The 14,453-nt window shown below is 41.1% G+C and overlaps 1 protein-coding gene across 1 annotated transcript in view; it reads right to left on the bottom strand.

Moving 5' to 3' along the window:
* SOS1 (SOS Ras/Rac guanine nucleotide exchange factor 1) overlaps positions 1–13,843 on the bottom strand; it is a gene marked incomplete at its 5' end in the record, with an annotated part of 53,696 nt that extends 39,853 nt beyond the window's left edge. Inside the window, 4 exons of the mRNA XM_057396784.1 lie at positions 1,473–1,637; positions 2,478–2,609; positions 4,839–4,964; positions 13,718–13,843. Coding sequence (XP_057252767.1) covers positions 1,473–1,637; positions 2,478–2,609; positions 4,839–4,964; positions 13,718–13,843 — 549 coding nt within the window. The remainder of the gene's footprint in view (positions 1–1,472; positions 1,638–2,477; positions 2,610–4,838; positions 4,965–13,717) is intronic.
* Positions 13,844–14,453: the final 610 nt, after the last annotated feature.

Raw genomic sequence — 14,453 nt, 5'->3', positions numbered from 1 at the left:
TACTAGTGAACTATTCTGCAAGAGAATATTTGGTAACCTGTAAGTTCAAGAGATTGTCTGCTAGGTTCAGACTTGAATACTACAAGAACACACCTACCTAGAGCAATCATTCTTCACACAGGTCTTGCCCTAACACTCCTCGCAAATATACACATCTAGAGAGGAGGGAAAATGGGAAACAGCAGGTTCTTCCTCCTAGTGAGTCAAAGGTCCCTGCTACACACCCTGGTCTTAACCTTTTCTGAAAGCAGAACAATGGACATTTTGCATTAAGACTGTCTTCTTCTGAAGCTCTAAGAGCAGGTGGTGATTCTTCTTTCAAAGCCAGTACATAGAACTCAGGTTATAAAGAGAATCCTAACTGTTTCTGGGGAATGGGACATTATTGGGTCAGTACTGTAGGAAATTATATGGAATATTGCAGGTATTCAAGGAAGCTCCAACATTTGTAACTACTTTGCAGAAGCAATTCTAGCATGTACTTGACCCTGCCCTAATGACCCAGGCAGATATGCCCAAAGTCAAGAGTGACCAAGACTCCTGACCTGTCTGAGAAGTACTTCACTTTTCAAGACCTCATCAGATATCTTTAAACAGAGTTAGAAAAAAAGTGAAGGAAGTATGATGAAAAAAAAAAAGCAAGAAGGAAGAGATAAAGGCATTAACTGAAACAGAGACAACCCGAAAACACTGATTAACACAGACCAGGACAAAATATTGGAAAGAGGTGATAAACCTGAAAATCTCTAGACTTCAAGACTAGAGGATCCTTAAATCCTACCCCTTAAAGGATTAACTTCAAGCTTTGTTTTGTAAACAATGGAAAACTTGAGATGCTAACAAAGCGGCCACAGAAAGGAGTGTGCAAAGGCACCTGAAAGACAGACAGGGGACTTTGTTCTATTAACTGCTGGAAAGAGCAGGGATTTCTGTCTGAATCTAATCAATCTTCTGAAGCTACAAGAAAGACTACCTGCAGATAAAAATATGAACGGCTAAGGAGGATTACGCTGATATGCTAACACAGGTGTGGGGTTCTTTTTAAATGCTGGACCATTGAAAGTTGGCTTTTCACATGCAATATAGTCTTTTATTCTGGGAGAACACCCAAGCTTTATTTCAGACTTCTTTTTTTGAAGCTACAAAAAATGCTCCACTATTACAGCTTAGGAATGTTACATTTTTAAGTTAGTGCTGCTTAACAGTATTTTTAAAGCATTCACACCTCGCTGAGATTAGGCAAGTGATATCAAAAGGAAGAGAAACTTTATTAATAAATAAGCACAAGCAATAGCTCTGTAAACTCAATTAGCTTTTTGGTAGCTTTGCTCTATTATCAGAACAATATTTTATGGCAGTAATTTCTTCTTTCAAAGGTACAACACTCAATGTACTCACTAAGGAATAGACATTGTCCACTCAAAGCTTAACTAAAGTTTCCTGTTAACATGAGAAACAAGAACTAGGCTTACCTTATCAGCACACATTGCCACTTTAATATCTTGTTTTGTAATCTCATAATGTCTTATATTCCGCACATAATTCCCAACCAGTTTTAAGATGTCTGCAGAAATGTATTCTAATACTGCCACTATGTAAACAGACACTTGGTGGTCAATTTTGTAGCCTAGAACTTCCTGAAAGGAGAAAAAAAAAACCAAACCAACCATGTTCCACTGTTATTCAGACAACAAAACAGACACCACAGGTTACATCTAAACCCAGGTAAGTTTAAGACCCTACTCAATAAACATTCACCACATATCCACAGTCCATTTTAGAAATGGAACAAGTGGTCTGTAGGCCTAGAGAAGAAAGTATAGGTGTTGTTACTCTGCTGAAGTGACAATAGCCAATGACTGTGCCAAAAACCGTACTTAAACATTTAGGGCTATTTCCAGAAGCTTCTTGAGCATTTTCTTAGTAGTGCAAAATGAAACAAGCATCATAGAATCATAGAATCGTTAGGGTTGGAAAGGACCTTAAGATCATCTAGTTCCAACGCCCCTGCCATGGGCAGGGACACCTCACACTAAACCATGTCATCCAAGGCCTTATCCAACCTGGTCTTGAACACTGCCAGGGATGGAGCATTCACAACCTCCCTGGGCAACCCATTCCAGTGCCTCACCACCCTTACAGTAAAGAACTTCCTCCTTATATCCAATCTAAACTTTCCCTGTTTAAGTTTTAACCCGTTACCCCTTGTCATACGAATAATCAAATTCAGAACAAATGAGTTCGAGGCTTTGTTTATCGTAGAGAATTAACTAATTTTAAGGGAAAGAGGAATACAATTAAATGTATTTAAAGATAATAAAATGCTATTAAATAAACAGGAACACTTAAAACTAGGTAACAAATACAGATATTCTTAATCCTTTTTGTTTACATTTCAGGCAGCATACAGCCACTACATGAAACAAAGGCATCAAATTCTAATTGCATTCTAAAAGCAGGATTGCACCACTGCTTACCTTTAATAAAGGATGGATCTTTTCTACTGGGAGAGATAACGGATTTCTTCGCTTCCTCTTCTCAATAGCAGACTGGGCATCAGCTATTGCCCATTTGTCAATAGGATGGGGAAAACTTTTTTGAACACGATCCTTAAAAAAAACACAACTAACAGGTAAATCCACAATCTGCATGAGCTTAGCAATACTACTACATTATCAAATCACTTTCCATTACTTAACAAGAGAATATTTGCTTATGTTAGTATTTCAACTATAGAAGCTCGCACAACATGTGTAAATTTTATCATTTTGGTACATGCTATTCACTACATTCATAAGTTTGTATCAGAATATAATTATTATAGAATAATCTAGTGCTCAAAATTTGAGAAATACCAGATTTAAGTTGCCACTGCAGGCACAATTCGCTCCCCTTGTGCGCTTGCCTAGTAATTCAGCATTTAAATACATGACTACACTTTCTCCTAGTACTTTATTCCCTGTACAGAATGGTCACTGAATGAGATGACACGAGTTTTCTGTTTCACCTTTACTGATCAGGATGTGGTCCAGATTGTATATGTGCAAACTACTCTGATGAGGCAATGAATGCAACAGGTACAAATATGTCCAACAGCACCCATGTATTTTAAAACAGTTTCATAGTCTACAGTTGGACCACATATGCCCCACTTTATTTACTCTTTCCAGCAGCCAGGGTGACTGAGGGCACCTACCCTTTCCTGCTGGAAACTACACACTGGTCTCTGGAGGTTCAAAGCTTCAGTTTTTGGTAGCCCTGGTGTTCACAGACACCAGAAATTTAGTTTCTCTGATAACTTCATATTTTTTTCAGACCACAGTTCCCACTGAGTGTTTTGGTTACAAGTGCTCACTTATGTAAATATGACCCCCGTTTGAGCAACCACGAAACGAGGAAGATGAAGTTAATGACCTCTTATAATGATCTGGTACAGGACAAAGTACACAAAAACTTTCTAACAAAATAACTGGGACAGAATACAATTCTATAAAGGTGGCGCCGATCTTTGCAAAGTACATGCTTTTCTTATTCTCCCCTCATCGAAACAATTCTTCAAGAGGAAAGCAGAGGTCCTGTAAAAAAAGTCTCATTCACTATCTAAAACCAATTCACTCCCCCAGAATAGTCCACCCTGCTGATTGAACAACAAAGGTGTCCTGGGGCAATAATAAATGTGTATGACCATATAATTAAAGACAGCATCGTTATGCATAAACACAAAGGAGGTAAACTGAGGTTGCTTGGTCATCTCTAATTCTTGCATTTCTCATCCTGATGTCACAGAACTGTCCCGCAATGCTGTGTGTCAATTTTTTTTGTTTAAAAAAAATTACTGAAAATACAGCATTAAACCATCTTCCACAAACCTCTTGTCTCTTGCACTGCCAGACCAGAATGATGTTGCAAAATAGGCCAGCCATTAATGGGGACACTGGAACACCATCAGAGGTGTCAGTGTTCAGAAGAGAAGAATGAAATTCATGAACCTTGAGCTCAGAGACAACTACTTTTACTTCTTAATTGAGTTTTGATTTTTTTGTTGCTGGGTTGTTTTGGTTTTTTCCATTAGTCTACTTCCTTCAGAACGTGAGGAAGTTGCATTTTGTTTTGTTACCTACCCCAGAACAGTCACAGCTCCCAAGCACTGAAAACCAAAAGGCGCACCATGCATGGAGTCTGTAGCTTGGCACCAAAATCTTCAAATCATGATTAAGCACAAAAGGCTACCAAGGTATTCATGGGTTTAGAAGCTCAAGTCATTTAGCTTAACTAATTCGCTTCTCAGATGGAAAAACTCTTCTCAGATCAAACCCTCTTCTCAATCACCAAGCTGCTTTTTCCAAGCAACAGACGTAAGTCTTTGAAAAGGCAATTGTAAGAGAACAGGTTCCTATACAGAGGAAAGAAGTGTTCCTCAGCTCATTCTGAGAAAGTGACTGAACTATTTTTGTTCAACTTTCCAGGACAGCAGGGTGTATATCACTCTAAATCACTGCTGAGACAGCAGCACAGAGCCTCAGACTAAGCAGCTATAGTTTGCATGCACTACCAGTGGGGACAAAAAGGCCTTTTGAAAGGAACCAGTCAGATTTACATAAACAAGCTACACTCACCATCTATTATACAGCAATACAGTTCAGAGATAGTTTTACTGTGCATTGAACAACAAATTCAGTTAACAAAATCACATATTGGATAAGTCAGCAGGTTTTATGCAGAAGGTTCTGCTACAGAAAGACAATTACTGCTTTCCTTTTTACACTGTGAGCAATTAATATATTAACTTTTCATATAACAGTTCAAATTATTACAGGTTTAACAGTTATTCTCTATACCTCTACATCCAGGAAACTTCTTGGTTGGGCTTGACACAACATATTTAACAACTGGAGAATTAACTCCTCCACATACTGCAATGCATCTTCAGTAGAGGAAAGTTTAGGATGGACTTGCACCTGAACCTATAGGGAATAGAAGAATTCCAGCTTTGAGTTTTGCTCTTCCCCAAACCACATACTTTACTTGCAAAAACAATGACAAATGAGGCAAAGAGCTCAGGAAAATCCAACTCAAAACGTAGCTCTATTAAGGCACCCCAGACAAACACGAGTGAAACACTCACCTATATGTGACAGAAATACAATTGTTAAATGTATTCAAATCACTGTGACGTTTAATGCCAAAAAAACAGCTAATGAATAACAGTGCAATTAGGAAAACTGTTTTAAATTCCTGCACATATTCATCTTTGCCCCCTAGATCTTAAACCACTGTTTGTACAAGACATTTTAGACATGGTGGTCTTCTGCCTTTTACAACACGTTGTTCATCACTTAATCTATAATAACGAAATGGAGAACTTTTTCACAGGACTACAGAAACAGCAATGGTTTCAGCAGTATTTAGCCTTCCAATTATTTAACCCATTCTTAGGAAGCTCCCACTAAAGTTAGTTTAGAAGATTGTTTCCACACCAATTTTTAATATTTCAGCCTCTAGAGTGAAAAACCCTTCTACAAAGGCCACAGTGTTGTCCTGACACTAAGTGGCAGCTCAGAGATTTTACAGTTTGGCCTCCATACTTTTACTTGTATAAATGCTTGTAAATTCTCACTGGTGTAAACCCACTGAGGCAGATCCTCCTTGCTCCCCTTATTTTTCCAGACAGTGATTTAAGTTCTAAAACAAGCCTAGCTTTCCTTTGCACTTCTGTAGTTCACAAAACAGCAGAGTTCTAACTAGTTTCAATTTCAGGTACACAAAGATCAGTATCTCAGATCTTAGGCAGGTAGTTTTAATCTCAATCCTACTACACTGATGGCAAATATGCCAGAGCAAGCTTACTGTTAACTTTCGCAATGCATCTTTCAAGCCCCAATTTCATCATTTTAGCATTCCACTGTACACAACCCAAAATGCCTCCAGTTCTCCCAATCACTATCACAATCTTGTAACTACCTTAAGCCAAAACCCAACAATCCAAATATCAAACCTAGGTCTATGTTCAAAAAAATGGTACCATAACTATTTAATTTCACACCTGAGATTTCATTCCTGTTTGCAGTTATAGCGAGAATTAAATGTTATGAAGTTCAAACACAACAGCATCAAATAGAAATCTACTTGCCTGCTAAGGCACTCATTAGTTTGAAAACTTCATGTCTGGGCATAGTCCTGGTGCTCATATAACCACTGCTGAGATTTAAATACACAAGATCATGCGCTTAGTTTCCTGCAGACTGCATACCCTTATGCAGCAGGTCTTAAAAAAACAACACCTCCAGAAGTTACTGCGTTTTAAACTTAAAAGCACTCTGACAAAAATAGAACAGAACATCTCTCCATTTGACTAGCCAACGCAACTATTTTGATTATGCCAACAGTTTCATTTTTCCTAAGAAGTTCACCATACACAGCTACAGAATGTGTTTGTGGAGGTGCCCGAGTAACAGCACGCCCAGCAGTCCCAAGCATTATTTACAATTCAAACACTGACATCTGAAATACTGTACCAGCTTGGAACATCTTAACACCAGAAATTACAGACTTGCAGAAGTATTCTCTTAAAGATCTGAGCTGATCTGAGCTGCCTGGAAAATGCTGCCTTTAATGTTTTGTTGGGTTTTTTTCTAAAGCAGAACTGAACAAATTTCTATCACATTCTCCCTACAGTATACACTGGCACTTTGTATTTTGAGAAGCATTAAATTACCAAGTCAAGCCAACAGTAAAAATACACAGCATGATAAACCAGAGTGATGAAGAGCAGCTCCAGTTTCTCCTTTACTCAGAGAACAGATTGTAGACTTAAATAGCCGCATTGCAACTCTTTCAGTCTAACACAGAGTCTATAGGAATAAATAAAAATACCACATCAGGCTGTGACCTGAAACATTATCTGTAGTCAGCCAAAGCAGAGTCAACAATAATAACCTACTCCTAGTTCAGGAGATAAAGTTCCAAACATTTTTCCTAAGCATTTATGTTTGGGGGGCAATTATATCATTCCTCTCAAAGGCCACAGTCTTCTGGCACTTTCAAGCTCTACTTTAACAGACTATCCACCTCAGCAAAGGAAAACATCATGAGGTGTCACTGGTATGCCAGTGTAGTTTATCTATATTAGGTAGTAAATAAGCTTCATTGCTACTTAAGTGAGATTTAGTATCATTTAGAGTTCAAAGTCATATAAGCGAAAGCAAGAAAACAAGGACACTAACAGAGAAAATTACAGGATAGCTGGTGTACAATTATCACAGGAACGTGTAATTTCAGCATCTGCACTAATGTAGTACCTAAAGGCTCAGACCAAGAGTTTAACAGTGTTATTTGAGGGTACTCAAGGCCAGTCCCAAGAAATCCATTATCTAAGACATGATGCAAGACTGGGTAAAATGAAAGATTTAGTAAGAGAAGACAAGAAACGAGAACATCGGTTAGCATACAGCATCACGTGGCCAGTTTCACAAAGAAGATCCAGCTACCAGGGGGTTTCCATCCTTCTCAAAGGCAGTTCAGATTTTAAATTAAAAAAGCTGGGCCACCCTGCCTTATCATTCTTGAAAAGGAGGAGCATGGCTTGAATCCCACCAGACCCTTCACAGTCCTATGTTAGGAATACACATGATAAAAATAGACTAACAACTTCTGAAGTGTAGTGATGTTTAGATAAGATTCTTATCTTAAATAATGACAGAACCCATGCCTTCCCTCCTACATACCCCCCCCCCCCAAGTGTCTGTCCCACAAGGGAAATTATTAAAAGAGCAGCTTAAGATCTTTTCACAAAAGCTTTCAATCCTTTGGAATACCCCAACAAATTCTAATGGGCAAATACAATCTGTATCAGCTACAAATCCCAACCTCCACAGCTTGGTTTTCACTCATATGATCACCTTTTTAAATGTCCAATCTTCTCAGTCTTTCTTAATTCTCAAAAGATCAGGATTCTCTTTATTTAAAGATAAGATGAGCCATCATTTCTTGAACAGCTTTTCATGCTGTTTAAGAACAGGAGACAAGGAGTGCCTGCTCAGAAAAATCCTTGGTTGTCTTTTTGTCTTCCCTTAAAAATCAACAAAAGTAAGGAATTTCTATCAGGAATGGCAACACCTTTAAAATTACAGCAACCATAAATCTGAACTGCCAGAAAAAGTCAATGAAATCAACTAAAAAAATGCACCTAATGAATAATGCAAAGATAAATGTATCTGATCTTACTTTATAACCCTTAGCAACTTATTTTATATAGCTTTCTCAAACCATCCTTTTCAAATTCTACGTAAGAAATTAGAGCATAAACACACCCACAAGCCCTGTGGTAAGCACCTAGACCAAACCCTGAAACAAGTTTCAGTTAAAGCATTGCAGATCAACAGTTTCAGCTTACACAGAGCCTTGGCCTCTGACTGGTCCAACATAACCCCTAGGCTGGTCACAAGACATCCCAAACCTGGGCCTAGACTGAGACTCAGCAGCTCATTCTGCACTAGAAAGAGGTGTCTTGTAACAGGCAAGACTCACACAGTGAATTTAACAAACTGATACTAAACCACGCTTCCTCAGCAAGAGTTTCTGGTTATGTCTTCCCCAAGCAGCCATGAGGAAAAGCCTACTTTATGTCAGTCATGAAGCTGAAAAATTTCAACTTACAGTGAAAACACCTCTCCAAAGACTTCTTCAAGAAACTTCACAAAAACACCAGCCTAATGCTCCCAAATCATCGTTAACAATCAATGCAATCAGGCAGCTGTTCTGTTAAATCCAGAACACACCAGAAAAATCACAGATGTGAAAGGCTCCAGAGAGAACAATACAGAACTGAGTCCCTAAGGAGCAGAAGAAGCTCCAGTAGCTTCAGAAAGCGCATAACAAGAAAATCGTTCTAAAGCTACCTAACAAACTTAAATGAAAGCAAAGCATCTGCTACTGTTGGTTAGGAATAGGTTTTTTTTCATATCTGGGCAAGAAGACCCATCTATGGGGATTCTGGCAGGAAGTCACAGTCAGAATCAAAATCCAGTGCTGCTAAAAAACAACTGTGCTTCACTGCTGAGTACAGGTACTGCCACACTGCCAGTCTTCCTTGGTGGTGGCTGAAGCACTTGTAAGAAAACGTATGAAAGAAAAAACCCAATTATATTTACCACAGCATTTTGATCATAAAACAGAAGCTGTAACGAGACAACAGGCCAAGTTCTCCAAAGCACTATCAGAGGTTGAAACTTTACCGACTATAGGCATTTCTCTACACCTTTCCTAAACCTAAAGTTTTCTAAACCTTCACAGACAGTTTATTCAACTGATTATTAGTAGAAACAACTTGGCCACAGAGTACAAATTTCTGTGGGAGAAGGAAGAGAATTTTCTTCACCTCTGTAACTTTGTAAGTTGTCACTAATGTTAAAATCCTTATTTTCACTCAATATCTTTTGTTAATTTTCCCTCAATGACTACAAAACTACTGACAAGCAACTAATCACTACAGCCATCAAGGATTAAGTATTTTATGTACAGCTTGCATAGATGAGTGTTCTCACAGTGCAGGCACTCCATTAAAAAGGGTTTTTATTTTCTGTTCTTGTACATCTTTGCTGACATTTGGCAACCCTGCCCATGGTTTCTTATTCTGATCAATCAAAAATCCAGTAAGTTAAACCAAATACAAATGTCTTGGATCTACACTTCAGTAACAACTCAGTGGCCACAAGACTTAGATTTTTGCCAACATTTCACGTACCAAGGCAGCAGTACTAGATTGCACCAGTGAGCACATGAAAAATGCACAATAAAGACCTCAACCACAGGAGAATCTTAACTTTATCCTCCATGGCCACCAGATTCCAGAACCCAAAGGAATCAGAAACTAAGTATGTTTTACATCTGCAGTGAAGCAGTGCCAAGAACAAGAAATGCCCTTCCGAGTAGCAAATGGTAACTGGATTGTCATTGATTTGAAGAACTAGGTAATTGTAAGTCAGGCAGAGCTATCTGTGACAGCCACAGCTCCCTGAGCACTCTGTAGTCACTGAAGCAGCTTTTCTTATGTCTTTTGCTCCATGAAAGGTACAGAAGACTGACTGTACAATATATGGAGCACATGAAAGCACGCTGTCTGGAGCGGATCCTTTAACTGAGGAAGCAAATCCCCTCAGCTGTCAAGCCACATCAGTCCAATCATTTTGACCACAACAAATTTGGACAGCACCCCCTGTTAATTGCTCAACTGATTCCAAACAACTCAAGGTACACAAACAGCGTAATATCCGTGCGGTAAGAAAGTTCTTCTGTTTTTTTCCTCAGTCATTGAGTTGCTCAAGGTATCAGTAAGGATGATATGCTGCTACTGCAAAACCCGACATATCAGGGAAGAAGCAGGTCATAGGCATGCAGAAAAATTCTGACTGCAGAGACAAGAGTTATACAAGCAAGATGAATCCACAAGGAAAGATGTTTAGGAATAGCTATCAAAAAAAATTATACATTTTATTCTGGTCATAATCCATTAGTGAAGGAACACCAATGTTGGAAGAGGCATCACTTTGCAGATGTCCCTTCCGAGTCCGTTTTGCAAGGTGTATTAAAAGTTTCCACCTCCAGGCACCCAACAGCTCTGGTGTTTCATGTGTCTTGAATCCTTTGTCTTCAGCCCCAGCATCTCACCTTTCCATCTCTGAAACTACAATTTCAGACACCAGCTGTTATTCTTACTTCCTTTTCTTGTACCTCATCACCACAATTACTGTCTTTCATCACAACCTGGGATTTCTGCAACACTCTTTCATTGCTTCAAAATAACAGCGATGAGGCAGAGAAACATCTCAGTACACATCACTTTCTTCTTAACTGAGTACAGTGGAGTCTATCTTGACAGCATCTGAAGGAGAACTGGAAGAAAAGGGATGACATTATGATCTGAATTGTACAAGAGCTGTTTTTTGTAAATGCAGCTGTTTAATGCAAATACAGTTCTACTGTTAAGGTGCACATCTAATGAAATACAAGGCATGCTCTCCTAAGAATTTGTTAACACAGGAAGAGATTATTCTTACCTCATATTCTTGGTTTTGTTGCTTGATTAAAAAAACAATCAAAATAACTCATTGGGAGATGGGGGGAGAAAAAGCTATTTGCAATGAGTTGTCAATACCTATTTTTTAAGCAAGCAATTCTGAGGCTGTAGTTTGAGCTCCCCATTACAAGCCAGCTCACAGTTATAAAAGGGCAATGGCATTTTAATGATTCAGTACACATGTGACAGCTTCCCCCAATAGCTGCAAACACTCCATTCTGGTATATATACTTTAACAATGTTAAATTAAATGCCACTCTCCTCATCGGAGATATTAATTCTATATAGGTCTTCCCAAACTATTAGTACTAGGTCTCATTTCCAGCTATACAGGAAATCATCACAACCCTGATCATGCATCTACCAGCTTTCATGGTGGAGTTCAGAAAGCAGCTGGCTGTCACTACCCGAGAATGAGTGTCAGCAGCTGGTCAGCTAATGGGGAAAATGAAGGAAAGGTTCTCCTTTAGTAACAATAGGATGTACATGAGCTTCAGATAATCTGAGTACTACTGAGACAGCAAGCTCTGGCAATTCAGCAGACAAAGCCACCATATACTAGTTTCCCTCCAGGACAGTTCTGCCCTTCGACCTCATTGGCATATGCTGCCACATTCCCTACTTTTCTAGTGCCACATGCTGGCCTCCAGGTACAGCTCAGGTCTTTGGCTAGCAGAACAAGGGGTCAGTGTCTCAAACCCGCTGATTGCAAAGCTGCAGTTTTGCACCTGTCTTGTGAACAATGACAGACAGTTGTCAGATCAAGTATGCTGCAATGTTAATGGTTTTCCCTGTGACCTATGACAGGTTCGCTATTTTATGGGGCCTTTATTAGAGCTAAACACCCTAGCCAACACTACTTGTATCTATATACATTAGTAAAATACTCGGACTTCTCCATTAATGAAGCAGTCATTTATATAACTAACATTTTCATCTGTTATTTTATAGTTTTTCTGTAACTCAAGTAGTCAGCTGCTCAATAAAATAGGTGACAATATAGGCAGATTTTCCACTTCTACCTTTAGAGGGACAGCATTAGTAAGCAGAAGACTGTACTTTTGGAGCACAGGAGGCAATAGCCTCAGAGATCAGAAACAGGTGATGTGAAAACCTGAAGTAAAAAGAGTTAACACCTGCCAGATGATTGCAGATTTGAGTATGAAGCCTTCAGAACTAACTGCACCTCACTCTTGCAACCCCTCTACCCCCAGTAAGAAACAGAGCACAGCACAACATAACCAAGACAACTATACCTTGCAGGGCCAGTTTGTCATCCATGGTAGCTTGTCATCATTATCCTTCACTGTTGACTTTAGACTTCACAATTCTCTTCCCCCCCCCAAAGGAATTTATCCAGCAGCAAGCATCTTTAACACAGGGTAACTTCACAAATGGCTCGTCTTCTTGGAAGAAATCTTGCACTTCAGATGCAGCAAGTAATTCCAAAGTCTTAGTTCGTACTTGACTCAAATTCTCAGTCTGTGTCCTCCAGTAATTAGCAGTGAGGGTCATCCCAAATTTAATAAATCTCTGCTACACCATGGAATAAACCATCCTCCAAAGGAATGAACTCTTGCTGGTTGAGATCTTGGGTAGCACCAGTTTCCAAGCAGGCTGGGTGGCTGTCCAAGTGCTTACAAGCACCACAAGCAGCAGCGAGTTGTACAGTTGGCTCAGAAGTATAGTTTCAAAGAAGTGACTACTGATCAGGGATAAGACATTAACAGTACATACCATGGATGAGACAAACAAAAAGACTTCCAGGAACTGGCTGCAACCACAGTGTTGGAGACCTCAAAGCGCATACCCAGAAAAGCAAGGTAATACATTGTAAATTAGGAGGAAATACTGCATCAGAACAACTGCAATATTCTAGACTTCCAATCCATATAGGGGATGCAGAAGTTCAACTAGCCCTAGCAGCAAAAGTTGCAGTTAATCCCTGTAACTAGACAGGCTCATAAAGCATTGCTGTGTACAACTAAAAAGCATCAAGTTCTGCAATCCGAAGTCAGTTCAAGCAGTGGTGTCAGAAGCCTCGTTTCTTAAGCCTTCTACTTGCTGGGCTCTGGCTGCAGAAGTGGAAGAGGAGCCCTCACCATGTTTCCTTTCTTCCAAATACTTTCCACACCACAGGCGCAAGCTTCACCATCCCGAGGGAGCAAGACATGCTAGTTTGTCCTAATGAAGCCTTCTCAGCAAAAGGTATTTAAACTAAGAGAAGCTTAACTGAAAGTCATTAATACCGAACGCTAATCAACCAAAATTCTCTTAGCAGTTCCTCAAAACGAACCCTCCCCGAACCGCGTCGCTTCTGGGCTCAGGGAGCCCAGCAGAAACCCGCAGCAGCATTACTTGCTTCCTTTTCGGCGAAGGGGGGCCGGGACCCGCCTGTCCTTTAGCCATATTTTATCTACACGGCTCCATCTGTCACAGCATCGCCCCAGCGCCGGAACCCGCGCGGGGCCGCCAGGACCCCTCCGCGGCGCCCGCTAAGGCCGGCAGGGAGGCAGCGCCTGAGCTCCGCCGAGCCCTACAGCCGCGTCCAGGGCGCCGGCCGGCCCCGCTAACCTCAGCTCGGCCGAGGCGCGGCCCACCCTGCGCCGAAACCCCGGCCCGAAGCCCCGCTCCCCCCCTCACCTTCTTGAGGGCGGGCACTAGCAGCCCCCGCCACTTGGGCGCGTTCTCCTCGCTGAAGAACTCGTAGAGCAGCGGCTGAGCCTCAGCGCTGGCGGCCCTCGGTAAGAGGTGGGGGCGCTCCTTCGGTCACAGAAATCAGACTGCAGGCGGGCTGCACCACGGGAGGGTCTGGCAGCGCAGGAGTGGCCCTTCGGGGGTCTGGGAAAGAGAGAGGACTTTGGAGCCTTGTCAGAATCCCCAGTGGATGTGCCCGGGCAGGTAAGGCCCCTCCACACCTTTCTCCTCGCTTGTCCTGCTGCGGGCATACTGATAACGATGCCCACAGGGCTTTGCTCCATGATCTCCTTACTGTATACCCTGGCTGCATCAAAAGGAGCGTGACCAGCAGGTCGAAGGAGGTGATCCTGCCCCTCTACTCTGCTCTCCTGAGACCTCACCTGGAGTATTGTGTGCAGTTCTGGTGTCCTCAGCATAAAAAGGACGTGGAACTGTTGGAACAAGTCCAGAGGAGGCCACGAGGATGATCAGGGGACTGGAGCACCTCCCGTATGAAGACAGGCTGAGAAAGTTGGGGCTGTTCAGCCTGGAGAAGAGAAGGCTGCGTGGAGACCTCATAGCAGCCTTCCAGTATCTGAAGGGGGCCTATAGGGATACTGGGGAGGGACTCTTCATTAGGGACTGTAGTGATAGGACAAAGGGGAATGGGTTTAAACTTAAACAGGGGAAGTTCAGGTTA

The sequence above is a fragment of the Pezoporus wallicus genome, unplaced genomic scaffold (assembly GCF_028554395.1).
Source record: "Pezoporus wallicus isolate ANWC-B61680 ecotype Strahan unplaced genomic scaffold, APGP_CSIRO_Pwel_v1 contig_7265, whole genome shotgun sequence".
In the NCBI taxonomy this organism is placed as follows: Eukaryota; Metazoa; Chordata; class Aves; order Psittaciformes; family Psittacidae; genus Pezoporus; species Pezoporus wallicus.
This window is presented reverse-complemented; position numbering and strand designations above follow the sequence as displayed.